This window comes from Pipistrellus kuhlii, unplaced genomic scaffold, assembly GCF_014108245.1.
Source record: "Pipistrellus kuhlii isolate mPipKuh1 unplaced genomic scaffold, mPipKuh1.p scaffold_m20_p_16, whole genome shotgun sequence".
Taxonomy (NCBI): domain Eukaryota; kingdom Metazoa; phylum Chordata; class Mammalia; order Chiroptera; family Vespertilionidae; genus Pipistrellus; species Pipistrellus kuhlii.
The window spans coordinates 16,222,752-16,249,832 of NW_023425471.1; the positions used below are offsets into that span (position 1 = coordinate 16,222,752).

The 27,081-nt window shown below is 37.5% G+C and overlaps 1 protein-coding gene across 4 annotated transcripts in view; it reads right to left on the bottom strand.

Moving 5' to 3' along the window:
- DMD (dystrophin) overlaps positions 1-27,081 on the bottom strand; it is a 1,962,662-nt gene that overhangs the window by 711,560 nt on the left and 1,224,021 nt on the right. For all 4 annotated transcript variants that reach the window (XM_045582357.1, XM_045582356.1, XM_045582355.1 and 1 more), the window contains 2 exons: positions 17,972-18,073; positions 4,591-4,699 (listed from right to left, as the gene is read on the bottom strand). In XM_045582357.1, the coding sequence (XP_045438313.1) occupies positions 4,591-4,699; positions 17,972-18,073 (211 nt within the window). The remainder of the gene's footprint in view (positions 1-4,590; positions 4,700-17,971; positions 18,074-27,081) is intronic.

Genomic DNA, 27,081 nt, shown 5'->3' on the forward strand with positions numbered 1-27,081 from the left:
ACAGGTCTCTGTGGTGTTCTGTTAGGCAAATACTATACTAACTTGGCTTAGGGTGCTCTCCATGTACTTGAACTTCTAAGCTACAAAGTCTTTGGGGGGAGGGAAGAAGAATGGTGGTGCTAAAATAACATGGAGTTCCCTTTGGCATCCATAGCATTGGATGTCACTTAAATTCCACTCCATGTTTCATGCAAAAGAAGGGATGAACTCCTTCTCCACTCACCATAGGCTTATGAGAGTAGCTCTTAAAGGAGCAGCAGAATCACCATCACCTGGGGACTTTTTAGAGATTCGAATGTTCATATTCACTCTAGATCTACTGAATCAGTAATTGGGGTTGAAGCCAATCTGCATTCTAAGGAGCAATGGGTGATTTTAATGTATGTTTAAGTTTGATAACCACAGGCATAGGGCATTGGATGCAGACCAACATTGTCATTCACGTCTGCTTCCCCTAGCCACTTCCTTAATGCACTTTGTTCAAAGATGACCACAATAAAACCTCACATTCCTGTATGTAAGCCCCTGTGCAATGATATTATAGCTTCTCCCTTCAGGAACTGAAGTCTATTTCTATACCCCTTGAATCTTGACTGGCCTTACAATTTGCTTTGACCAATAGAATCTAGCAGAAGTGATGCTGTATGAGTCCAGGCATCAAGAGGTGTAGCTTCCATTCTTACCCTTTCAAAATGCTGACCTGAGAATGCCATATAATGAAGCTCAGTCCAGCCTTGGTAAGGAATCAAGGTTTTCAAGTCAATAATAAGCTGTCAGATATCTGAGTGAGTTTATTTTAGACCATCTAACTCCTGTTGAGTTGTCAGATAACTCCATGTACACAAATGGCCCCTAGCAAGACATTCAGAATAACCATCCAGCTAATCATAGCCCAATATGCAAACCCAGAGAATCATGACCAAGTAAGTAATTCATATTTTAACACATTACATTTGGAGTGTTTTTATGTAGAGAGAGATAGTAGATACACTAAGGTATCCAAACAACTGATTGCAAATAATTTTTTATCTTTCCAGCATGACTATTAGTCCTGTAAGTTGAAACAATTTAAACAGCTCAGAGAGTACCATCTCATCCTCATAGTATTACATAATTTAAGTAAGTTGACACAAAGAAACTTGATTTGGTATTTTTAAAAAAGACTTTTGGGCTTCACTTTCCATACATATAAGAGAATATTCAACCAGATGACAATTTCAATGATTATTCTAAGTCCAGAGTTCTATAATTCTAAAAGGCACAGAGTTCTAGAATTCTTAGAAATTCAAATAGAGTAAACTGATTTCTTCTATTCCTTAAGTAGAAAAGATGTAGTAATATATCTCACTTTTATTCCCATACATCAAAGGTTGAGTTAAATAACATTAACTGCTGGTTAGCTGCCTTTATATCTACAATTTCCATTAGGTTCTTAAACAAAGAGATAGTGCAAGGCACAACAAAAACAAAACAAAACAAAACAAAACAAAGCAAAAGGCAACACAGGTTTTGGAGTCTGACACACTTGGATTGGAATCTTGGCTCAGTTTCTTCCCAGCTGTGTGGCCTTAATCTAGCTATTTCCCCTCCAAACCTTGGGATTCTTACTTTTATAAAAATCGCTTATAAACATATGTTCTTTGCAATTATTTGGAAGATAAGGACACATGTAAAAGCAGCTAGAACAATAGTGTAATGAAAGTCACTATGATGAATTATAAATTACATTATATTAAAATGTAATAGGTGACATAATCATATATCTGAAAATAAAAGTAGCTTTGGATCTACCTGAATCTCTATTGATTCTTTTTATTCAACATTTGTGGATTTAACATTTTTACTTTATGTCCAGCTCTGTGTCAGTTTACTCTAAGGGATGAATGCTCCTGCTTTTAAGAAAATTCCTCTTCTTCACTTCTTCATCTCTGGCCCAAGCTCAACCAGTTATCACCAGTGGATTGGAGCTGTGGCCATTTCCAGACTTTCACTACTGGCAGTAACATGGAGGGACAAGGAGATGGTGAGGAGTGGTAGGGAAAGATGAGACTCTTAGGTTGGGGAGAGTTAAGTAGGACATAAAAATGTCTTCCACTGTTTTGGCTACATGTACTCCTGCTCTCTGCTTTGGTTTTATTAGTCTCCTTGATCTTTTTCCATCTTGCTCCAGTTCAAGGCCTTTACTATGGTTGTTCTCTTTCTGGAGTAATTTCCCCCAGATATACATATGGCTCACTTTCTCGTTAGTAACAGCTTTTTGGTATTCTCAAAAGTCATTTTGGAAGAGAAGCTTCCCTGTATAGATAGTTATATTCTCATATTCAATCCCTTTGTCTTGCCTCCTACCTTCTTGTTCTTCATAACAGTGTTTCTCAAACTTCAGTGTGAACACAAATCACATGGGGATGCTATTCAAACACAGATTATGAATCATTAGGTTTAGGGTAGGGCCTGAGGCTCTGCATTTATAAAATGCCCATTTGACATCAATCTGTGAACTACATTCTGTAACACTTAATGTCAAGATATCTTTATTAGCTCATCACTTTTCTGTTCCAGAGTACATGTTTTATGAAAGGAGGGACTTTATCTTATTCTATGCTGCATCCTCAGCACCTGGTATAATGTCTAATACATGAAAGTTATTCAATAATATTTATGAAATGAATGAATCATACCTGTTGGTGAAAATCAAAATTGGAATTTTAAGTGTATTTTCCATTAGAAAAATTATTGTTACACTTAAGCACTTTACAGGTGAAATAGATTATTGTGCTCTGGTTTGCAAACCGCCTACCATGAGTAAACTGACTTAAACAGGGGCATAAACCCATAATTATGTTCAAAGTTCAACAAACTTATCAACAAATCATTGGAATCCAATCTCTTTATAGACTTAGAAAGTTGAACATATGACAGAAAAATAGCGAACAAATATCAATTTGTGCTGAGGGAACCAAAAATTACAGGTCTAAAAAAAGGAGCCCTAGCTTGTTTGGCTTAGTGGATAGAGCATTGGTCTGCAGACTGAAGGGTCTCTGGTCCAATTCTGGTCAAGAGCACATGCCTAGGTTGTGGGCTCGATCCCCAGTAGGGGGTGTGCAGGAGGCAACCAATCAATAATTCTCTCTCATCATTGATGTTTCTATCTCTCTCTCCCTCTCCCTTCTTCTCTGAAATAAATAAAAATATATTTAAAATAATAAAAAATATGAAGAAATAAACCTGGTTAATTAAATATAAACCCTGATATAACCATTTCATTGTCCATAATGATTAAAAAAGGAATGCTTGCATATCATTTTTAAGTATTCAACTCTGATGACTGTGCAGAAGTCCTAGGGGGCACATGAAACACACTGTCCCCCAGATTGTATGGCCTCTTTTAACACAGGAACTATTTGTGCCTTCTATTGAATTATCATTGTGCTAATGGTGTTATATTTCTCAGTAGGTGTTATATTTCTACTTGATATAAAAAAATATAAACTTTACTTGAAGGACCAGTCACCATGTTTTTAATACTTCAATCACTTGATCTTTTAAAAGTAAACAAGGCAAAACTACAACAACAAAACAAAGATGTTTTTAGCCCTGCATAATTATAGGATTGGTGTAGCAAAAAACTTTTCTAGCTCTTTCCCAACCCCACCCCCTCCACTCCCACCCAAGGCAGCCTTAACCTTACAATGAGATTTTATGCATACCTTCTACTAACAAATGACTAGAAAGTGAAATAAAAGACTGAAAATACGCAGTGAAAATAAAAATTAAAACTATAGTTAAATGAAGAAACATTCCTCCCCCAATGCCTGCTCTTAAGAGTCATGGTCTATTTTTCTTTTGCTTGAACCAAAAATCAAAGAGCTCTTAAAATTGTTTTGAAATGGTATAGGAGGAGAGGCTAGGAGGACTGTGTTTCTGTGATTTCAGGAATTTGTATAGGCATATTTGAAGAATATTGTCTAAATGATACAGAACTCATTGAAAATGAACCTTCATGTTTTAGTACTAGGGGGTACTCTGGTGCTCCTTCCTAATCCCCTGTTCAGGGACAATACACCCATCCCTGATGCTGGGAGTATTGGTTGTTAATGCTGTTCCTTAACTAGCAATTGCCTTTAGCCCCAGAAAATACTTCCAAGGCCTCCCTTTCCTCCCCGTGGGCAGCCCATGAGCAATGAATAGCTGGGTCAGGAATATAAAGAACAGGTCCTCACCCTGCAATTCAGGACAGCTCTGCAGAGCCAGCACAGCTCTAAGGCTCCCATGGAATCAGCTAATGGATTTGGCCTCTATCACAGTCAAATCACCCTTCAGCCTCTTCCACTTTCTGCTCCCAAGTACCTTTCTTCATCATAGGTGTATCTCCATAAAACACATTCCAATATACATTTGCCATCCAATACTCTGAGTCAGAGTCCATTTCTAAGGAACCTACTCTAAGGCATTTTGTATAGTAAATAATACAAAGGTTTATTCCTATTTTAAGAATTGCAACAAATTTTCCATTTCACCCAGGCATTGCCTCACTATTGTGCTTTTGAGCAAATGGCGACAGCCAAAGAGAATGTGATCCAGTATACTTACAGGCTCCAACAGTGGCCAGTCCAGGAGCTGGGCCAGGCTGCTTTGCTCTCAGCTCTTGAAGTAAACGGGTTACCACCTTCCACTCAGAGCTCAGATCTTCTAACTTCCTCTTTAATAGAAAAGCACACATGTTATTTATTTGATTAACATCTTAAAGATAACTTAATTCAGGAACTTATGAATTCATTTTGAGAATACATTATTGTATTTCTATTGTATTTCACCTGTAAGTTAATTATTCTGGGTAAAATTCCTTTCCAATTTACCATAATTATTTTAGCCAATCACCCTAGAAATATTTACCAATTGTTTGCTGCATACAGGTCTTTTGCTTAGGCATAATTTCATTTAAAGGAAGTAGAAAACAGACATTACAAAAATAAAAACAAGCCAACCATCAAAAAACAGTGTCATTTTTTTAGCAATTGGCCTGAAATCTTGTAAATAGTATCTAGTGTGGCTACACATGAGAATTGTCCAGAGAACATTAAAAATATTCTAATGCCCTGGCTCATGACAAATCAATTATATTAGAATCTGACAAAGGTGAGGGTATAAAGGCTCAGTCAATAGGGCTCAAAGTTGGGACATTTTGAAGGGCCATTTCAGCCGCAGGGCTCCCAGTAGAGTCAGTCAAGCCTGATTAGGTTAGTGCTGTGTTAGTATATGTTTGCAACTGGCTTTCTTGGGTGGTAGGAAAAGACCCTGATGTTAGTGTTTGTCTATTTCTGTGGTGTAAATATTCCCCATAGCCACGTTTAAGTTCTCAAGATAATGTTAAGTGGCTCCCAAAATGCCTGAAAAGTTGACAATGGGCTCACTTGAGCAGATACAAGCTGGTTCCAGTACACCACTGGATAGCCATATGATGACAATAATTCATCCTTATCTGTGGAAGATGTGTTCCAAGACACCTGTGGATGCCTGAAACCATGGTTAGTATGAACCCTTATATACACGATGCTTTTTCCTTACTGTGTGCATATATATATATATATATATATATATATATATATATATATATATACCCAAGATAAAGTTTAATTTATAAATTAGGTGCAGTAAGAGATTAAATAGAATAACTAATACTAAAATAGAATAATTATGACAATATACTGTAATGAAAGATATGTGAATGGCTTTGGAGTCCTTACTAAGTAAAATAAGGGTTACTGGAATATAAGCATTGCAATACTGTGACAGTCAACCTTATAACCAATGGTTACTAAGTGACTAACTGATAGGAAATGTATACAGCATGGAGTTGCTGGACAAAGGGATGATTCACACCCCAGGCAAGATAGAACAGGAAGGTGTGAAATTTTCTCATATCAATTAGAACAGCACACGATTTAAAACGTATTAATTGTTTATCTCTGAAATTTTCCAATTACTTTTTCAGATCACACCTGACCATGGACTGGTATTTGATATTGTGAAAAGTGAAAGAAACTGCAAAAAGCAAAATTGTGGATGCTGGAGGGTGTGTGTGTGTGTGTGTGTGTGTGTGTGTGTGTGTGTGTGTTACTGTACTTATTGCCAGTAGAATGTGAGAACGTTGGTTCTGGGGTGAGGCTTTTGCAAAAATGAGTAGGTTTCCCCACCCTTTCTTTCTTCCCTTTTCCTCTTGCTGGAAGCAGAGGACTTAAGGTTCTAGGGAAAATTTTCTCAATACATGGGGATTAATTCTAATGGCCTGGAGCAGTGACTTTCATAGCTTTGGGTTCATCAGGATCATCCATAGGCCTTGTTAAACCATTGATAGCTGGGTTCCAGCTCCAGTGGTCTAGATTCAGTATCTTGGGTGGGTCCCAAGAACTAGCATTTCTAATAATTTTCCAGCTGATGCTGATGCTGATTGTCCAAGACCAAATCCTAAGCAGTTCATTATACCTAATGAGTTACCTAAACAGCACCATCCTTGACAAGAATAAGAAAACAGACCCACAAATCATTTTCTATAGGACTTAATTCTATTGAGGAACCCCACTTGAGAAAAGCTGCCAAGGTAATAAATGCTAAAAATTCATCATGTCCTAATTTAACTGTCATCTGTGCTTTTGATATTATTTATGTCTATTGTATCTAACATGTTGTCAAATAGAGGCTTTCAAAATTTTCTCCAGAATTCATGTTGTTAAATACTTAGTATCATATAAATGAATATAACTCTTTTTATTTATTAAAACATAAGCCTTGAATCAAAAAGCAAACAAAAATGTTTCTAATCAGTGTTGAAGACTACCATTGAAAGTTTGACATGTGGGAGGTATTTAACCAATCTGACATCAGAGCTAAACACTGAGAATTAAATACTAGTATAAGAACCTAGTGAAATAATGTATATTTGATTTCTTGACTCTCTTGCAAAGATACAGTGACTTCCCAAGGACAAATATTAAGAGCAACTAAATAGTAATCACGTTGAATACAAAAGGTAGTAATAGAAACTACAGAGAAGACAATAAACATAGAAGTAGATAACTAGAAAATGTAGTAATCTTGATCATTGAAGAGATAATGGTACAACATATGGTGAAGTCTCATCACACCATTTAACTTATATGTAGGGGGAGGGAGGGAGGGAGGGCGAAAGAGAGAGAGACTTATAAACTGCTGGGATCTGCCTACTATTCTACTAAGTAAGCATATGGCCCCAAGAGGGGGATCAGAATTTACATTTGACTAAGGTTTCACTTTCTTTTCATAGTGCAAGCATCTCACTGTGTTGAGTCTGATTCTAATATTTAAAAGTATACAGTTATCTTATAATGTGGCATTTAGAAAAAGATCAACTACTTCATCTGGGTATTAATGGAAGAAACAGTGATCTGTATTGAACTTCACAGTACATGAGCATCACTTTATAACAAAAAGAAACAATAATTAATGCTGATAATGACACCCCTTAAAATTAAGAAACATTGAAATTACATTGTGTTTTAGAACGAGAAGTCCTGGATTTCAGTTCTATATCATTACTACTGGTTGGGTGATCATTGGCAAATCAGGTCACTCAGATTTATCGCCCTTGAAACAGATATAACACTACCACCTAATTCATAGCTTTGCTGGAGAAACTAAATGAGATATTTTATGTGAAAAGAACTCTGTGAACTGTAAAGTACTATAAAATTGTTGGTTAGTTATTATGCACTACTTAATAAAGCAAATCAGAAAACAGTCAATAAAAGTGTTCACTAAAATAGTTAAAATTAAAATATTTCAATTCTGAAAGGACTAGGTTTTGGTTATCCTGAAAAGAACATGTTTATATATTTAATTTCCTTTTAAATATACAAAAAGTCTGAATAATGTATACATTTATTTGAATGTTATTTTATACACTGTTATTTTCAGATGGGTAAATGAGGCATTATTATAATTTCAAATGTAGAGACTTTAAGAATTCAATGGTATTATGAAAGAGCTACAAACATCTAAGGATAGTGCAATGTATTAAAAATGCAATAAGCTCTGAATTGTATATTTTCCAATATTTCATAGTTATGACCATACTAGAAGCCTGATGCAAGAAGTTCGTGCAAGACTAGGCCTTCCTTTCCCCAGCTGCTGGCACCAGCTTCCCTCAGGCACCCAGGACCCAGGATTCCCTCACAGAGGGTGGCCCCAGCCACCAGCCACAGCCCACTGGTCAGTGGCCTGGGCTCCCTCTTTGGGGTGATCATGGAGCCCCACCATTGATCATCCCTTTAGCAATGGCCTGGGCCTCCTTTTGTGGAGTGATCATGGGGCAATAGCCAGGCCCCTGATCAATCACATCACACCAGCCTTGGCTAGCTTCGCACCAGTAGGAATCATAGCATGGTTTCAGATGGTTGTTCCGTTGTTTGGTTGTTTGGTCAATTTGTATATTATGCTTTTATTATATAGGATGACATCACACAAAATGGCTATAGATTTTGTTTCAGGTGATCATAACAACAGTCTTGCAACTTATTGTTACTTTTTGTTATTGTTAATTCTCACCCAAGGATATTTTTCCATTGATTTTTAGAGAGAGTGGAAGGGAGAGAGAGAAAGAGAAACATCAACCGGTTGCCACCTGCATGTGGCCTGACTGACCAGGGCTGGGGATTGAGCCTGCAACCTAGGTACATGCCCTTGACTGGGAATCAAATCCGAGACTATTTAGTCTGTGGGCTAATGCTCTAACCACTTAGCAACACTGTCCAGAACCTATCTTGTAATTTATTCAAACATCTGCTATACTTTTGAGTCTTAATTGATTATGTACTAGGGAAGATCTGTTTTGTTTGTTTTTGCTTTCTGGTCCTCTGGCATGAGCCCATATTTTCTATTCTCACATCTTTTCTGTTAAACTGTAAAGTTCTATCAAGTAGCAAAAATTTTTTGGTTGCAGCAACTAAAGGAGCATTCTGGGGCTCACAGCTATTCAGTGGTTACTCTGGCCATAGATTTTCAGGCTTCCAATAAGATCCACTCTCTCCTTCAAGATGGCGTGGTCTCCATTTCTGAGCCCCTAGCTCTGTGAGGGGACTCAAAGCTGCCCAAGTCCAGCAGTCCTCCACCTTCTCCTGGAGTCTAGCTGTCCCCTAACTTGCCAATAAACACTCCCCATGTGACTCTCAGCTGCTCTTTCTTTCTGCTTTTGGACAAGGCTCAGAACATGTCTGTCTATTCCACCACCATTTTTCTCTCTCCGAAACTTAAATTTTAAAATGCTTGCCCAGTTCCAGCATTTGCTACCACTGAGTAAGTCTAAATTGAGACTTTACCCTCAAATATTTCCTCAGAAAGAAATCAGTTTAAATTAGAGCTTTTAAATATTTTTTGTGTCTTATTTGATTTACAACAAAAAAGTTGCAGAGTGGTCTAAAATAACCTCAAGAGATGTGACTTTCGGAATGCTTATGAAAGTCATCTGAAAGCATTGGTTAATAGTAAAGGAGGTGAAGGAAGTTGATAAACCATTAGTATTTATTCATAGAATACAAACTCACACTAGTTGTTAAGGGCATTGTAAACAATTCATTTAAAGACAGTTTTATCGGGTCTAGTAATAATTAATGTCTTTTTTCAACATTCGTTTAAAATCTTGCTTGGCGTTGACTTGTATTGACATAACCTTCAAACACGTGGTATCTACAGAACGTGTGAAGTGCAATTAACAAGTTTTGCTTGAAAAAGTTTGTGTTTGGATTGGTTTTTGTTGCAAAACTAGGGCTAAGAAGATGGTGGATGAAGAGCATATTCGGCACTGCATGCTTTACGAGTTCCAATTAGGAAGAAAAGCAAGTGAGGCTGCAAAAAACATTTGTAGTGCTCTTGGTCAAGATGCAGTTAGCGCCAGAAAATGCCAGCGTTGGTTTGAGAAATTTCGCGAGGGAAATTTTTCGTTAGATGACAAGAGTGGTCAAGGCCGTGTGTCCAATTTTGATCAAGAAGCTCTTCAAGCTCTTTTGGTGCAAAATCCTCAAATTACCCAACAAGAGCTTGCGACAACTTTAAATTGTTCACAGAAAACAATTTTCAATCAATTGCGTGCACTTGGCAAAGTCCAAAAGTTTGGAAAATGGGTTCCTCATGAGTTGACCGACAACAACCATAATCAAAGAGTCACAATTTGCAGTTCGCTCCTCTCTCGTCAAAACCGTTTGCTGTTTTTAGAGCAAATTGTTACCAGAGATGAAGAATGGGTGCTGTATGTTAATTTGAAAAGGCGGCCTCAATGGTTGGACAAAAATGAGGCTCCACAGCCCACACCAAAACCTGACTTGCATGCGAAAAAAGTGATGTTGTGTTTTTGGTGGAATTTTAAAGGAATTCTTCATTATGAACTTTTACCATCTAACCAAACCATTACAAATGCAGTGTATAGTGCCCAGTTGGAAAGGTTAGCCCAAGCTTTAAGAGAAAAAGAACCCGCGCTGATTAATCGGAAGGGCGTAATTCTTCACCACGATAACGTATGACCGCATACTGCAAGAATCACTGCTGAAAAACTGCGCCAGTTGGAATGGGAAGTTCTCCTTCAACCTGCATATTCTCCTGATATTGCCCCTTCCGATTACCATTTGTTTCGTTCTTTGCAAAACTTTCTTCTTGGAAAAAAATTTAATAATGAAGAATGCCTCAAAAATGCATTGACCGAATTTTTTGCATCAAAATCACAAGAATTTTACAACAGAGGGATTAAAATGCTTCCTGAGCGTTGGGCACAAGTAGTAGAAAACAACGGCAACTATATTGTTGATTAAATTTTGTTGTATTGTTTAAATAAATTCGATTTAAAAAAGTATTAGAAAACGACATTAAGTATTACTAGACCTAATACAAAGCAAACAAGATGTTATTCAGGTGAGGTGATAAATGGTAAATATCTAAGAAACATGAAAAAAATTTCCTCCTAATATTTTATGAATGGGCAGTAAGGGAGGGGATAAAATTCAAGTGATAATATTGAGGAAGTGAAATATGGCCCTTTTTGTAACTGGCAGCTATCTAAGGTAGATGAGTGATGGTCTCAATTGAACACAAAAGACAGTCACAGAAAATTAACTAGCCAGAGATAGGGCCAGGGCCATTTTTGGAATGAGACAAAGCCAAGGCCACTCTGCCCTGCTTTAATCTCCTCACCTTCTAGAGCCACACTGACTGTTTCTTGATAGCATCTAACCTATAAATGGCTTCCACTTTCCTAATTTATCTTTAAAATGTGTTAACCATCCAAACCTGCTAACCAGTTCTTGCCAGTTCCCTTTTACCTGAGATGCCCCACAGTCTTTGGAGAGCTTTCTCTCTTGCTGCAGTAAGCAAAGTAATGCTAACTTTTGATTATAGGTATGTTGCTACCTGTAGTTATAGAACTTGAACAGCATCTAAAGGGACTCAGTGCAATATTTTAAATAACTTGGTGAATGGTGAACTCTAGAATTCTGGAATATGCATATGAATAATGTGAATGAACTCATTTCATAAAATATATATGTGGTAAAATCAATATTTCTAATCATGTGTTAGTTTATAAAATGTGAGATTTCAAATATACACATGCTGCTCCATTAAGAAATTAAATACAATTAAACATTTGGCAATCTCATCAATATTTCTAAGTGTGTATGTCTACAAGTTGCTCAGAAATCTATTATAAATTTTATCTTCTCAATGGGAAAAGTGAGGGCATTCCTTATATTCAAGAATGATTGACATTTATTCAGCCTCTCATAGTCTAAGATTTTTCCTCAGTTGTAAAGAAAACTTGAATTTAAAAATAAATGAAATTCCGCTACTCATGTATTAATAAATTATAAATTCTTTAATGTTTATTATCTTTCTGTAATTCTTTTCCCAACTTTTTCTATCACCACTGACAGAATTGTGCTTACCAGGCAAATGAGATCGTATGCCTGACAGATGATTTATAAAGCCAAATATTGTCATAATTATATTTAATTGGGCAACACTTTGACCGAGTAGACACTTCTGTTGTGAGTAATATATTAAAAACTATCAAACAAACAAAAAAAACCCACACAAGTCCTAAAGAAGTTCTTAAAAATGCTAAAATGTTTGTTGGCAGAACACATTCATTGGGAGAAACACACACACACACACACACACACACACACACACACACACAAAACCACATAGCTTAATCTAGTTAATTAACAACAAAACAGCTGGGAAAATAATACATCCCTGGTTGTGAATGACTATAATTGAAAAGGACTAATGATGTTGTCATTTTGCAGCTTATAATGGAGGAAATGATGCCTGGAAGAGTATAACTGTTCTCTTGACCATTTGTCTATAACAATTACTTGTGTTAAGGGTTGGGGTAGAACCCTTTGACCAAATACAAAAGGCTCCTAACACCTTACTTTTTCTGTTACAATTAAAAAGAATTGAAGAACAGTAATAAAATATATTATAAAATTAATGTTAGCAATATCTATATATATAAAGAACCAGAGTTTATAACCACCAAGGCTCAATCAAACACTGGAAGTCAGTGCTGTGTTGCTGTGGTGACCCAGCACTGGCTGCCAAATGGGCTGCAGATTAAGCCCAGAGAGAGGCCTGAAGAGAGAGAGGCAGGTTCTGATACTCAGCCTCTGTGGCAACTATTGATCAGCCGTTGCCTATCTCTTTCTCTTCCAGCTTCATCAGCAGTTATGCCTCTATTTCGCTTTGGGCCTCCTCTGGAGCTGCTGATCAGCCCTGCCTCTTAGATCAGACCCATAGTTAGGCCCAGAGACGCTTACTGGCAAATAAATCAACCAGTCAGAACCTAATCTAGGTGAACTGTGAAGGCAGAACGTAAGGTGGAGGCTGAGGAGGTGTTTTGAGGACAACAGCTGTTTGGAGTAATATGTAAGAAAGCGGTTCAATTTTTTTTATGACCAGTTTGATAGTATAGGGCATATGGCTGGCTATCAGTCTAGATATATGGATTATGTGTTCTTGTCTGACAAGGCTCCCCCTCATTTAAGCAATCCTATCCTATATAATCTATCTATGCTACTAAAAGGGTAATATGCTAATTAGACCCAATCGACAGGCCATCTGCTGGATGTCCAACTTCCTTCCAGACAAAGCCATGACGGTGGGGGCCAAGGCAGTTAGGGGAGATCAGGCCAGCAGGGGAGGGAAGTTGGGGGAGAGATCAGGCTGGCAGGGGAGGGCAATTTGGGGTGATCAGGCAGGCAGGCAGAGGCAGTTAGGGGCAATCAGGAAGGCAGGCAGGTAAGTGGTCAGAAGCCAGCAGTCCCAGATTGCAAAGGGTCCCTGATTGAAAAGGGTTCCCTGGGTCGCTAGTCTTTGTAATAATCTAAAAAGTTAGCAAAGCAAGCCAGCTGGTTTCATCTTATCACTTCAGCAAGCAACCAAGACATTAAAAATTCCATTAATGCTCTCAGTTCTAATATCCACAAGTATTCTGGAATACTTATATCTGTTAAAAGTTAAACAGAAAGAATAAGTATGAACTACAGAAAATGTCATCTAAATGCTTAAGTTCAGAAGAGAGTTATTTTTTTTAAATCAAATAACAAATGGCTTATTTTTTTTTTTTTTTGGTATTTGTCAATATTGTTGCTATTCATGGCAATTGTTTTTATTGCTTTTTAACTGCAAAAACTTGGTACTATTGAGGATCTAGCCATTAATCTGTAGAAAATAAAATATATTAAAATGATTTCATAAATAGCATTATTGTAAAATATTATTACTACAGGTATAGCTTAAGCAAAATGTTAAAAATTTAACTTATCCAACAAATATTCAATCATTTCTCCAGCCAGTATGACTCAGTGGTTTAGCATTAACCTATTTCTGGTTAGGGCACAAGCCCAGTTTCTGGCTTGATCCCCAGTAGGGGATTCTCTCTCATCATTGATGTTTTCCCTCCCTCTCCCTTCTCTGAAATCAATAAAACATATTTAAAAATTCTTCAATAATTTTTGAAATTAAAATGATGGAACAATTTACAAATCAAATGAGATAAAAGTGTGTGTATGTGAGGGAGAAGAGGAGATTGGGGGAGGGAAAATAGAGAGAGAAAGAAAGAGAAAGAGGGGGGAGAGAAGCAAAATAAAGATGCTTATATCTTTGATCATACTATCTTAAGATTTTACTATACACATGTAAAACCTTAATTTAAAAAATAAAAAAATATTTTAATACCTTTGAAAATTAAAGAAATCCTAGAGAAGTTGATGAAGTGAGAAGAAAAAAAAAGTAAAATAACGGAACATAGATGAGTGAGGCTCCCAAACAGGACTCAGCTTGTGAGGTGAGTGTAGGCACTGAACACACAGGCTGTCTTATATAGAATGTAGAGGTGCCAATAGGCAGTTAATTTCCTAAGAAAAAGAATAATTCTCTAATGTGTCCTTAATTAAAATGTCTGCAAGCAGTGGACACACTAATTATCCATTTAAACACTCCACCTTATATACATACCAAGAGGGGTTTTAATTTTACTTTTTGAGAACATCACTTTCTTCTCAATAATTACTAGAGTTTCTAAATGTACCTTCCCCACACCCCAAAACACACACACATGATTCTTTCATTAAAATGTTGTGCAGACTACTGGGATCCTTTATCCTTCTTTTAATGGGTGAGAAACCTGACAGTTAAGGAGAAAAAGCATTAGGTAGCATGATTTAAAAGTTTGGATAGATTAGTAACAAAGTAAAATTGAAACTTTGTTTATGTGGAAAACAGGCTTTATTTATGGACTATCAGAGAAATGGATAATTCTTCAGAGAAATATTCCTAACCTTTAAAAATAAGTTTAAAAATAAGTTTTTTAATCCATGTAGATATTTACATAGTTCCGGCAGTTTGCAGCCCTGTACTGCTGGGCTCCATGCTCTGAACTATGAGGTCATTTTTGAGCTGCTAGCACATGTGTCAAACACAAGGCCCGCGGGCCAAATCCGTCCCGCCAGGCCTTGCAATGTGGCCCGCACCGCGCTGTCATCACTGCACTCCACTGCGTTTCCATCACAATGACAGTTTATGACTGTTCAGTAAACCATTCGGCTCGCGATTTAGGCTGGATTTTAGATTTTGGCCCCTTCTCTGATTGAGTTAGACACCCCTATTCTAGTGTTTCAGGCTACCACCAACTCCAGCTAAGTTTCAGGTGTTTTCTTGGCCATGGCTTATAGCAAAGGTTGCAAGTGAATCAACTATTTCTCTACACCCCCAACTTCAATATTGCCTGTCACTATCAACCTGATGTATTTAATCTTCTCCAAACCCAAGGGATAAATGGTAGAGCAGGAATGAGTTTTACTTAAGTCTGCATCTCCGAAATGAGTTGACTAAAGAGGAAATGCAGAAGGAGAAAAGGAGGAAAGAAAGAAGAGTTCTGATTCTGCCAAAAAGGTTTTAAGGGATATGAAGGAGGGAATGTTAACACCTCCTTGCTCTGTCTTTGATTCCAGAAAGATAATTTCCCTTTTACACCATTAATGTGGCAGTAGAAAGTAGGTATTCTCAGATATACATGGCAGATCCCAGATATTAAAGTAGCCCAGGAGCTGAGGGTATGAATTGCGGTATGACAAGTTAGAATCAATTGCTTGGATTATTTACATAAAGTGAAAACAAATTAAGTCAGTCAGCGAGACAAGTACCCTATAATCTCACTGACATGTGGAATCTAATGCATAAAATAAACAAAATAGAAACAGATTCCTAGATACAGAGAATAGACTGACAGCTATAGAGGTGAGATAATTGGGGGCTGGATGACAAAGGTCAAGGAAGTAAGCACCAAAAACAATAAAACAAAACAAAACAACAAACAACAAAAATCCTTATAGAGATAGACAACAGTATGGTGATTATTAGAGGAAAAGTAGGTTGGGGGGTAGAAAAGGAAAAATGGTGGATAAATGGTGACAGAAGGAGACTTGATGGGATGGTGAACACACAATATAATATACAGATGATGTGTTATAGAGTTGTACACCTAGAATCTATATAGTTTTATTCATCAATGTCTCCTCAATAAATTCAGTAAAAATAATTAAAATTAAATTTATAAAAGTGTTCTCAACTTTCAATTAAAACTTTTAACTCTGTGGTTTTTCTTTTACAAAGGTTTAACTGTATAAGCCAATTTAAATGCATATTGTAATCTGTAACAGTTTTAAGAAACCCTGCATAATGTCTTTGAGGATCAAACCAGAGTAGACAGAGCAGACCTACAAAATGGTCCATTTGTCTGTTTCAGTGTTTGCCATGGGAGTTACTCGGTTAACCAAGAAAGGTGTCTGCTAGGTAGCTGGCTTAGAGCATCAACAAAAACCATGAAATTGCTATTTTAAGGACTCTCCTTTCCTTAGCTCTCTCATCTAAATTCTGAACACAGTCCTAGCCAGTTTGGTTCAGTGGATAGAGCATGGGCCTGTGGACCAAAGGGTCCAAGGTGCGATTCTGGTCAAGGGCATGTACCTCAGTTGCAGACTCCTCCCTGGCCTAGGCCCTGGTTGGAGCTCATGCAAGAGGCAACCAATTGATGTTTCTTTCACATCAATGCTTCCTCTGTCTTTCCCCCTCTCTTCTACTCTCCCTAGAAATCAATGAAAAAATATTCTCATTTGAGGATTAAAAAAATAAAAAAATGAAATTAATAAATAAATACTGAACACATTGTTGCTTCATAAAAATCATCAGACCTGGCTTGGAACTAAATACAAATTATTACTCTTTCAGATGTTAGAAGTGGGACAGTATATTACTCAATAAATGTCCATCGATATTTCTAGAGAAACAGGTGCATCTGGTATTTGGACATTTGAGTCTAAAATTTTAACTTTACCTAAGAAAAAGAACCTTGTAAACTGTAAAGAAAAGCAACAATATTCTAGAAATGAAGCTTGGGCCAAGTGTAAGTGGTGATCTTAGGGACAGTGTCTAAGTCATGGTATTGTTGCTTGCAAGGATAATCTAGGTCTATATAATGAAGTTATTGACCTGCACTGTTTTAGAGCAGTTTTAAACATGAGGAGAGGCTCACTAAATTTCATCCTGCAGCATTAGCTAGAGAAATCAGGACTGATCAATAAACAGCCACCATTACAGGTAAACAGGAACCTTCATCATAATGGTAGCCATTATCATTTTGGTCAGGTACAGAAAATAAGGTAACGCATACCTAACCTAACATCTATTTATCACTGGACTCTCATTTGCAAGTGGAAGCCATCAATGAGCTATTTTTGAAAACTGAGCTGGCTTTCCATTCCTCTCCTCATGTAATAACCTATGAATAAACATGTCAGATGCTTCAAATGCACACGAGGAAAGGAAAGAAGTAGAAAGCTTTCTCCCAGGCCAGCTTTTTCACCCGAGAGAGAAGCAATTACATGACATTTCACTAACAATTCTTGACCCAATGAAGATCTGAATCCCAAATGCCGATTACTTTTTCATAAGAAAGAATAACAGAGAAAAGAAAGGTCATGAACCATATTGTGTTTCTTTACAGCTGTTGGAGACAGACAGTATGATGCAGTAGCTCACTTTGAATTAAGCTAAACAATATGAAAAGCATGAAGGCTGGCAAGCAAAGCAATAAAGCCTCAAAGAATTTAATCTACCTTGAAGGTGGGGCTACTTTTTGTATTGATGGCAGCGCACCAGGACAAAAATGAGTCCTTTAATGCAATGACTAGTTAATAGTCCTAAGATCACAATATATAAATAGGATATGTTGATCAAAAAGACAGCTCTGTCTCTGCTATTGCAGTATGGCCAATATTTCTTTACAAGTTATTTCATTGATTATAAATAGACCATGCCAATGGCAAATGTACAACAGGGGAAGAATAACCCATTATGAGGTAATAGATGTTCCTAGAGGTTGTTTCATTACCTTCACTGGCTCAGTGGCTGGTTTTTCCTTGTACAAGTGCTGCCCTTTAGACAAAATCCCTTCCACATCCGGCTGTTTAGCTTGAACTGCTACTTCGGTTTCCTGAGGAATAGAACACATACAGTGCAGATTAACTTCACAGTTAGTAATAAAATTATTAAATTTAACTATACCCTTGGAGACTCCACATGTATTGCAGATCAATTTCTGCATGGTATATAGAGGTACAAAAAAAGTAGCTTCAACTACAGAGAAAAGAAATAAAAGTCTTTGTGAAACAGACTAAAGTTTTTAGAAATTTATCCAAAGTTATCTTAAATTATATTGTAATGCTTGCATAGAGAAACAGACATTGATGTTATATTTGTCAAAAAAGTAAAATGCAATAAAAGTACAATTTATGAATAGGATTAATATTTTTGTTCGCATCCATAAACTCAGTAATATTAATGTTCATTTTACTTTACAAAGTTATTAGTTTAACAGGATTCTATTTGATATTTGAGATACAAAATTGTTTCAAAATAGAAATCCAAAAATTCTTTCCACATCATTGTAAAAATTAAGTTTCTTTCCCAAGATTAAACACTTAAAGCATAGTATCTAGGCTTATTAATTATTAAGTAGTCAAGTGAAATAAGTCTTTTGAGAAATGATTCAATTATTTTAAGAAACGTGTTTGTTTTTCCTTAGTCTGGAGATTGAAGTATGACTGAAAAAAACAATAAACAAACAAATCTCTTTACATATAGAAATATAAAGTGCTTTGCTACTGGCTTCTGTCTAGCTCCCTTGAAGACAGAACAAAAGAAATGTGCATAAATTGAAACTGAAGGAAATGAAGTTAAATATTACAGAAGACTTTTTGGATGGAACACTTGTTAAACACTAGGATGGAGTATCGATTAATCAATGTCAAGTGTCAGTCAGGGCCTGGGCAATATACCCCAGAGAGCAATTCCTGATTAACCCATATCTCTCTTGATCCTTCTTCTACCCTGTAGCCAGCCTCCCAGCACTGCTGGGTGTACGTGTCTCCATGCCACTGTTACCTTTATATATTGTGTTTGTATCTGTTCTATCAGACTATCAGACCTGGGAGTACTCAACCCAAATGACTATAATCTTATATGACACAGTTGGATGTCTTGCAACTTGTAGGTGCTCAGCAAAAGCTCTTGAAAGAGATTATTTCTTCAGTTCTGATTATAATAAATGCCACTGGGAGACAGGCACTTTGGTTAAAAGTATCCATAATATTAGGACTAACCCTGTTCATAAATGGGTACAAGTGCAAGACACCTATACACAAATACATGCATACCAACTTTAGGGACAATAATTATGAAAGAAATGAACCACACATTATAAGTATTAATTTATTTTCTAGGATAAGAAATTTTAAAAGTTATTTAAAAATCTTACCCAATGGTAACAAGGTCAAGTTCAGAGTGTGCTTGGTGGAGGTGGACTATTTTTCCCCCTTTAAAATTGTTTATAAATGCACCCACTGTAAATTATATACCTTCAGAAAATGACCATAAATAGTTAATAATTTTACCAATGCTCTCCATATGCTGCCAAATGGTTAGCACTAACATCTTTCTCTCTTTGGTCCTACTCCTCAATAGTTCCAAATATTCTCCCCCTTCCTCTCTGAAATCAATGAAAAATATATTCTTAAAAAAGTTTACTTTGTGGCAAACACTGTGTTTCATGCATTTTATCCCTGACACTTATTTCCTACAAAAAGGGTGTTATCTGATTTTACAGATGTCAAAACTGAGGGGTACTGAGTCAATTTGTCCAAGATAACTTAACTTGAAAATGTCAAAGTTGAGATTACAATCAGCAAGTGTGCAAATAAGCTTCCACTTTATCCCTTACTCTGCTATGCATAGTGTGTATGTGTGAATGTGATAAAACTGGCAGTCATATTTCTTAATATGTTAATTTTTCTCCTCCTCTTTAACTCCAATACATTATATAATATCCTTCCAGAGTGTAATTGAGATAAAATACTGTATCTTCCAATAGTAAAGGAAAGAAATGCTAACATAGCCTTTAAAATGCTTCAAGGGTATCTTTGTGTGGGTTTATGATTGCCAGACTGATAATATCCAGGTCAGGGAACTGATCTAAATAAACATTTTATCTCATACATGGACTCACATCTTTATAAGATTTAAGATAAGGTAAAGGAGGTCACCACTGAAATGGAAACATAGCTAATTATAGTGGCCAGTTTTTGTAAGTGTTCAATTTCAAAGAACATTCAGACAAGAAAGTCTTTATGGGATTTCAACAAGAACAAAAAAACCCTCTCACTTCTAATAATAGAGCATTTCCATGTGAATATATCCCAAGCAATGTAAGATTGTGCACTAGGAGTTAAGACCCTTATAATGTGATTTATAGTGCTTTATTTTCATCGTAGTATTGACAGTTCACTATAATCTCCTGCATAATTTTAAGAAAATAGTATTTATTAATTAGACGACAGAGAATAAACCTTCATTAATGCTCACTAGGATAATATGTTGTATTTTTAAATTCAGCCCTGATAGGTTTTTTAAATGGAATAACTCTCTGAGCACCTTCAATCTTATTTATTATTAACAAGAGGCCCAGTGCAGAAAATTCATGCACAGGGGTGGAGGTGTGTGTCCCTCAGTCCAGCCTGCACCCTCTCCAATCTGGGACCCCTCCAGGGATGTCCAACTGCCCTCTCACAATCCAGGACTGCTGGCTCCCAACCGCTTTCCCACCTGCCTGCCTGATTGGCCCTAACACCTTCTGTCTGCCAGCCTGATCACCCCTAACCACTCTACTGCCAGCTTGATCAATGCCTAACTGCTTCCCTGCTATCCCAATTGCCTAATTGGCCTCCACTTGTATCCCTGTAGACCTGGTCCCCCCCAACTGCCCTCCCCTGCTGGCCATCTTGTGGCAGCCATCTTGTTTCCACAGGGGGGCAGCAATCTTTAACCACATGGGGGTGGCCATCTTGTGTGTTGGAGTGATGGTCAATTTGCATATTGCCCTTTTATTAGATAGGATAGCATTACTAATATTAGGAAGTTGGTAGTCTGAGAAGTAATGAAGCAATGATCAGTGATAAAAAAAAAAAAAAGACTAGACAACACCCTTGAGGATGAATGTAACAATTCATATGCAAATTAATATATTTGCATTTTCTAAGAAATGATTTATTGAACATGATATTTCTGTATTAATTCAATATTGTTAATTGTACATGTTTTTAAAACTGGAAATTTGATGTTCTCAAGAATATTCTAACAGAGATCCTAAGGATATTCCAACAGATACATTTTACCTTGTTTTCTTTCTTATTTTAAACTTATTCCCATTTCCATTATTTTACCTACTAGAGGCCCAATACATGAAATTCATGCACAGGTAGGGTACCTAGGCCTGGCCGGTGATCAGGGATGATCAGGGCCTTCTGGCTGCCATCTAGGGTTTTCCTTTTTTCCATGCAACCCCCTTGGTGCTCAGTGCACATCATAGCGAGTGATTGAACTCTGGATCTCCTAGTCGAACCCCTGAAGGGACATTTTGCATATTAGCCTTTTACAATAGGTCCTTGGATTACACTGGAGATCCATTCCTATGGCACGACATAATGTGATCTTTGCCATAAGTCTAAACCCACCTACATAAGCACCTACATCACTCACATGGAACACATATACAGCAATAATGAAGTGAAACAGTAAAAATAAAAATTGAAAGAAAGATAACAATTCCTGACTTTTACTTGTAACTAAATAATAAAAACATAAAGCACTTATGTACATACATTGAAATGACAGAACTTTTTAAAATAAATAAATGGTAGATGGCAACATAACCATGAAATGATGTATGTTGAGTCCAATGTAACCTGAGGACTGCCTATATATATATATATATATATATATATATATATATATATATATATATATATATAGTTAACCTCAGAATATATATTTGTGCATGGGGTACAAGGTGTCCCTCAGCCCAGCCCTCACCTCTCCAATCTGGGACCCCTAGAGGGATTTTAAACTGCCCGTTTAGACCTGATCCCAGTGGGTTCGGGTCTAAACGGGCAGTTTGAAATCCCTCAGGTCGGACATCCCTCTTATAATCCAGGACTGCTGACTCCCAACTGCTCGCCTGCCTGCCTTCCTGATTGCCTCTAACTGCTTCTGCCTGCCAGCCTGGTCACACCCTAACCACTTCCATGCCAGCTTGGTTGATGTCTAAATGCTCCCCTGCCAGCCTGTTTGCCCCAACTTCCCTCTGCCAGCCTGGCCACCTCTAACTGCCCTCCTCTACAGGGTTGATCGCCTCTAAATGCCCTTCCTTACAGACCTTGTGCCTCCTAACTGCCCTCCCCTGCTGTGTCCACATGAGGACCAGATCTTTGACCACTGGGGCCAGCTACTGTGTGTTGGAGTAATGGTCAATCTGCATATTAGATTTATATTTAATCTTCACTCTTTTATTAGATAGGATAGAGGCCTGGTGCATGAGTGGGGCCAGCTAGTTTGCCCTGAAGGGTGTCCCGGATCAGGGTGGGGGTTCCCTTGGGGTGTGGGGCAGCCTGGGTGAGGGGCCTGTGGTGGTTTGCAGGCTGACCACACCCCCCAGCAACCCAAGCAGAGGCCCTGGTATCTGGAATTTATTTACCTTTAACTATTGAAACTTTGTAGCCTGGAGCAGAGCCAAGCCTCCTGCTTGTTCCGTGGCTGCTGCCATTTCTTTTTGGTTTTATGTAGCGTCTATAAATGAAACTTTGTAGCCTTGAATGGAGGCCTAGGCAGTCCAAGGGAGTGTGAAAAGCTTGGCTTCCGTTGCCGGGGAAACCCAAGCCTCTCAACTGTTCTCTGTACCTGCAGCCATCTTGGTTGGGGTTCATTTGCATACTTGCTCTGATTGGCTAATGGGCATGGCTGTTGGGTGTGGCTTGAGCAGAGTGATGGTTAATTTGGGTATTACTCTTTTAGTAGATAGGATATACAATACATATATATGACAATATAATGAGGATATGAACAGCCTTTGCATATATGTTCCAACATTTGTTCATTCATTTATTCATCTGACAAACATATATTGAATATTTATTACATTTCAACATGTTGGCTAAGAACTGTGAATACTACAAAGTATAAGGTAATCCTCTGTGTAGGATACAGACAAGCAATCCCATATTAAACTTAGAGTATAACAGTTATAAGGACCAGCAAAATGCAATGTAAAGTGGGGTACAGAGAAGGAAGTGATCAGTTCTGTGTTTAAAAGACATGAGGGTAGAGACAAACCTCATGGGGGAAGTAATACTTAATCAAAGGCTTGAAACAGAAGCAGGTCATATACTTAGTTGACAACATGATGGATAATAGAATTGCAAGAGAAAATCTGAACTGTGGAAGCAGCATGGAGTACCAATGTGAGGGAATGGGAAGAAATAAGTGGTGCATGAGTAAACAGCAAGAACCAGAGGAAAAAAAATGATATTTTATACCATCTTCAACATCTTAGTAGATAAGCCACAAAAAGGTATTAAACAATGGAATGACACTTCATATTCTAATTGATGTTCTACAAATGGGTATATACATTCATATATGAATATAAGAATAGAGAGAAATGATTTACTACTAATGCATGGTTTTCCATTCAGCTCTCTATGAGATATGCATGCTGCTATTGAAAACAAAAAAAAATTCTAGAAAAAAATGACAACTTTTTCCTTAACAAACATACTCATTAACTTACTTTACTTATTTGTAAAGACTTTGTCGTACCATTTGACTATTTTGTCAATAACCCAAATGCATAGTTTATTTTATTAAATCTAAGATATTATGGATTGTAAGGTTCACTATTATTTTATGAACTGATAAGAAAGCTTAAAAAAAAAGCAATTAGATTTTGTAGTCACTATTGTGGGCTATACCTCAATTTTAGAGATGTTGAAATTAAACAAAAAACATCAAGGAATCAATTAAATTCTAATACATTTGTGAATACTTTGATTTATTAGTTCATTATTTTTCATTTACTCTGTGAACATGGCTGTCCTGTAGGTGAATATACCTTCCTCACCATCAACTTCGGACTTGACCATGTGCCTCGCTTTGATGAACTTTGGGCAGAAGTGACTCTATGACAGCTCTGGGCTGGGTCTTTAAGGGCAATTCAACATTTTCTAGTACCATCTTTCACCATAGAAGAATAATGTACCATGTAGAAACTGCTCTCTGTCTGGGTTCTAGAATAACACACTTGGATCAGATTCAAATTTAGAATGAGAAAACTTGACAATGGTCCATAGTATAGAGAAAGCTGTTGTTAATCTGAAGACACATGAATGAATACTGCATATCTGTTGTTATAAATCCCTGGTGTTTGGGATTTTTTGTTACTGCATCAAGAGCTAACAATGGCAATGTTATAGTAAAACAAATGAACAAACAAACAAACAAAAAACATATGGCTTTCTGGGATGACAAAAACAAAGTAAGCTTTTAAAATAAATGTGCCCTGGACATGCCTATCGACTGCATCGTCTCTCATTTCACATACACACTGTTTGCTAAGAAGGGTAGCAAGAAAGGAAAAATGAAATGGAATCAATATTGTGTTAGAGCCTGACTTTTCTGGCCTAGATTGTCAGGCAAACTCTGACAAATGAAGGCTGATGGATGGAAAAACACAACATTGTGCAGTTCGGTTTCTTTCTTTTCCCTCATGCTGAGTGACTGTTCTTTTATTTATCTACAATTAGGTTTGCTAGACCAGGGCAACACAGCTCTCCTTCTCTGTAACTGCATGCTGTTAAATACGTGCCAATCTGATTGACGAAGAACGACAGGTTCTCTCTTTCCATTCTGAGCTAATCAAGGGCATTCCACCAAAGGGATATATATTTTTCTTATTTAGTGATTTATGGATTTTAAAAACAATCTGTCCAAATATACAAAACATAATGCAGTATTGATTTTTAAAGTGATAAGTGTTATGAAACCAAGAAGATATAATCTACCAAGGGACATACTTAAAATGTTCAAGATCAATAAAATAGTGGACATAGGTGTGACCATCAAGTAATGATACTAATATCCTATCTTACAAGCCTTCCACTCACTCAGAGGGTTTTCAAAGTCTTAATAAAAGAATTATTATTATTTTTAATTATATTTTTATTTATTTCAGAGAGGAAAGGAGAAGGAAAAAGAGATAGAAACATCAATGAGGAGAGAGAGAATAACTGATCAGCTGCCTCCAGCATGTCCCCTTGATCCTATTGGGGATCAAGCCCACAACCCGGGCATGTGTCCTTGATCAAAATCAAACCTGGGACCCTTCAGTACATAGGCCAATGCTCTATCCACTGAGCCAAACTAGATAGGGCAGCAGACTTATTTTTGCAAACAAAGTTTTACCCTCCAAACCCCTAACATACTACTTCATTCAGTAAATAATTACTGAAGATAAGAGCACCTATTATATTCTAAATACTACTCAAGTATGGGATATATAACTAAATAAAACAGACAATTTCCCAGTTCTTGTGAAGCTTATACTCCAATAGGAACAATGGATAATAAAACAGAAATTATGGTACATCAGAGGGTGAAAAGTTCTAAAGAGAAAACCATAAAGCATCAGGTAGGAATAGGAGATATATATGTGGGAGCTGAACATTTGAGAAAGTACCTCCAGGGAAAGCCTCATTGATAAAGTAGCATTTGAATAAATAAAGATTAGGCAGAGATGAGGGAATGAATAAAACAGCTATCTAAGGGAAGAACAATCCATGCAGAGAAAACAGCATGTGCAAAGGCCCTGAGGCAGGAGTCTGTTCAATTTAAACAAAACCAAGAATGCCAGGGTGAGTAGAGCCTAATGAGCCAGGGGAGAGTAACAAAAAGCAATTTACTTATCTTCTATAATTGAAACTTTGTAGCCTTGAGTGGAGGCCTGGGCCCACCAGGGCTGGTGGAAAGCTAGGCTTCCCCCATTGCCAAGGAAACCAAGTCGCTTGCTCTCTCCGTGACCACAGCCATCTTAGTTGGTTTAATTTGCATACTTTCTCCTGATTTGCTGGTGGCCTGGCTTGTAGGTGTAGCAGTAGTACAGTCAATTTGCATATCACTCTTTTATTAAATAGGACTAGAGGCCTAATGCACTGGAGGTGGGGTCCTTCAGCCCAGCCTGCTCCCTCACAGTCTGGGAGCCCTCAGGGGTGGGAGGCTACCCGGTAATCAGGGGAAGGTGATGCCCCCATCACAACACTGTTGGTGTCATTGCTGGCAGTGCAAGCCTTGGCCAGCACTGGTTACCTGAGCCTTGGGTGGTCGTGGGTGGCTGGGAAGTTGAGGGGACATGGGGACTCCGGAGGCCTTGCTGCATGTCTGCTGCCCCAGCAGGGCTGAGGGGACTTGGCACTGCCATCTTGTGGCTGTGGATGCTACCATCTTCGAAGTCAGAGCAGTCAATTAGCATATTTTGTCCTTATTGGCTGTGGGAGCTGCCATATTTGAGGGCAGGGCAGTCAAATAGCATATTCCCTCCTTATTGGTTGTGGGCACTGCCATCTTTGAGGGCAGGGTGGTCAATTAGTATATGCCCTCCTTATTGCCTGTGGGCACCACCATCTTTGTGATGGTGTGAGGGTCAATTGGAATATTCCCTCTTTATTAGATAGAATGAGTTGGGGCAAGTCTATGAATTTTAGTATCTTTAATTATAAAATTATGAAAATGACATATTATTGTAGATAAAAGGTTCACAACATATTTTGCCTTGCCTGTATTTTCCCTGGAAATTTGATGAAGTTGGAATGTCAACTGTATTGGTAGGCAATGTTGCTTCTGCATGAGAAAAAAACTGGTAAATGACAGCTGATTGAGGAGTTCTATGGATGAACTGCAGATGTCTAATGGAAAGATATAATTTTGGGGATCCTCTGAGTATAATAATTCTTGTAACTGAACATGTACCTTTTATAAATCTTGGAAATTACACCTAGGTTATAACACTAATTGACCCTGAAAGCGCATGAGGTTTCTAGGACAGGGTTGACCCAGCCCCTA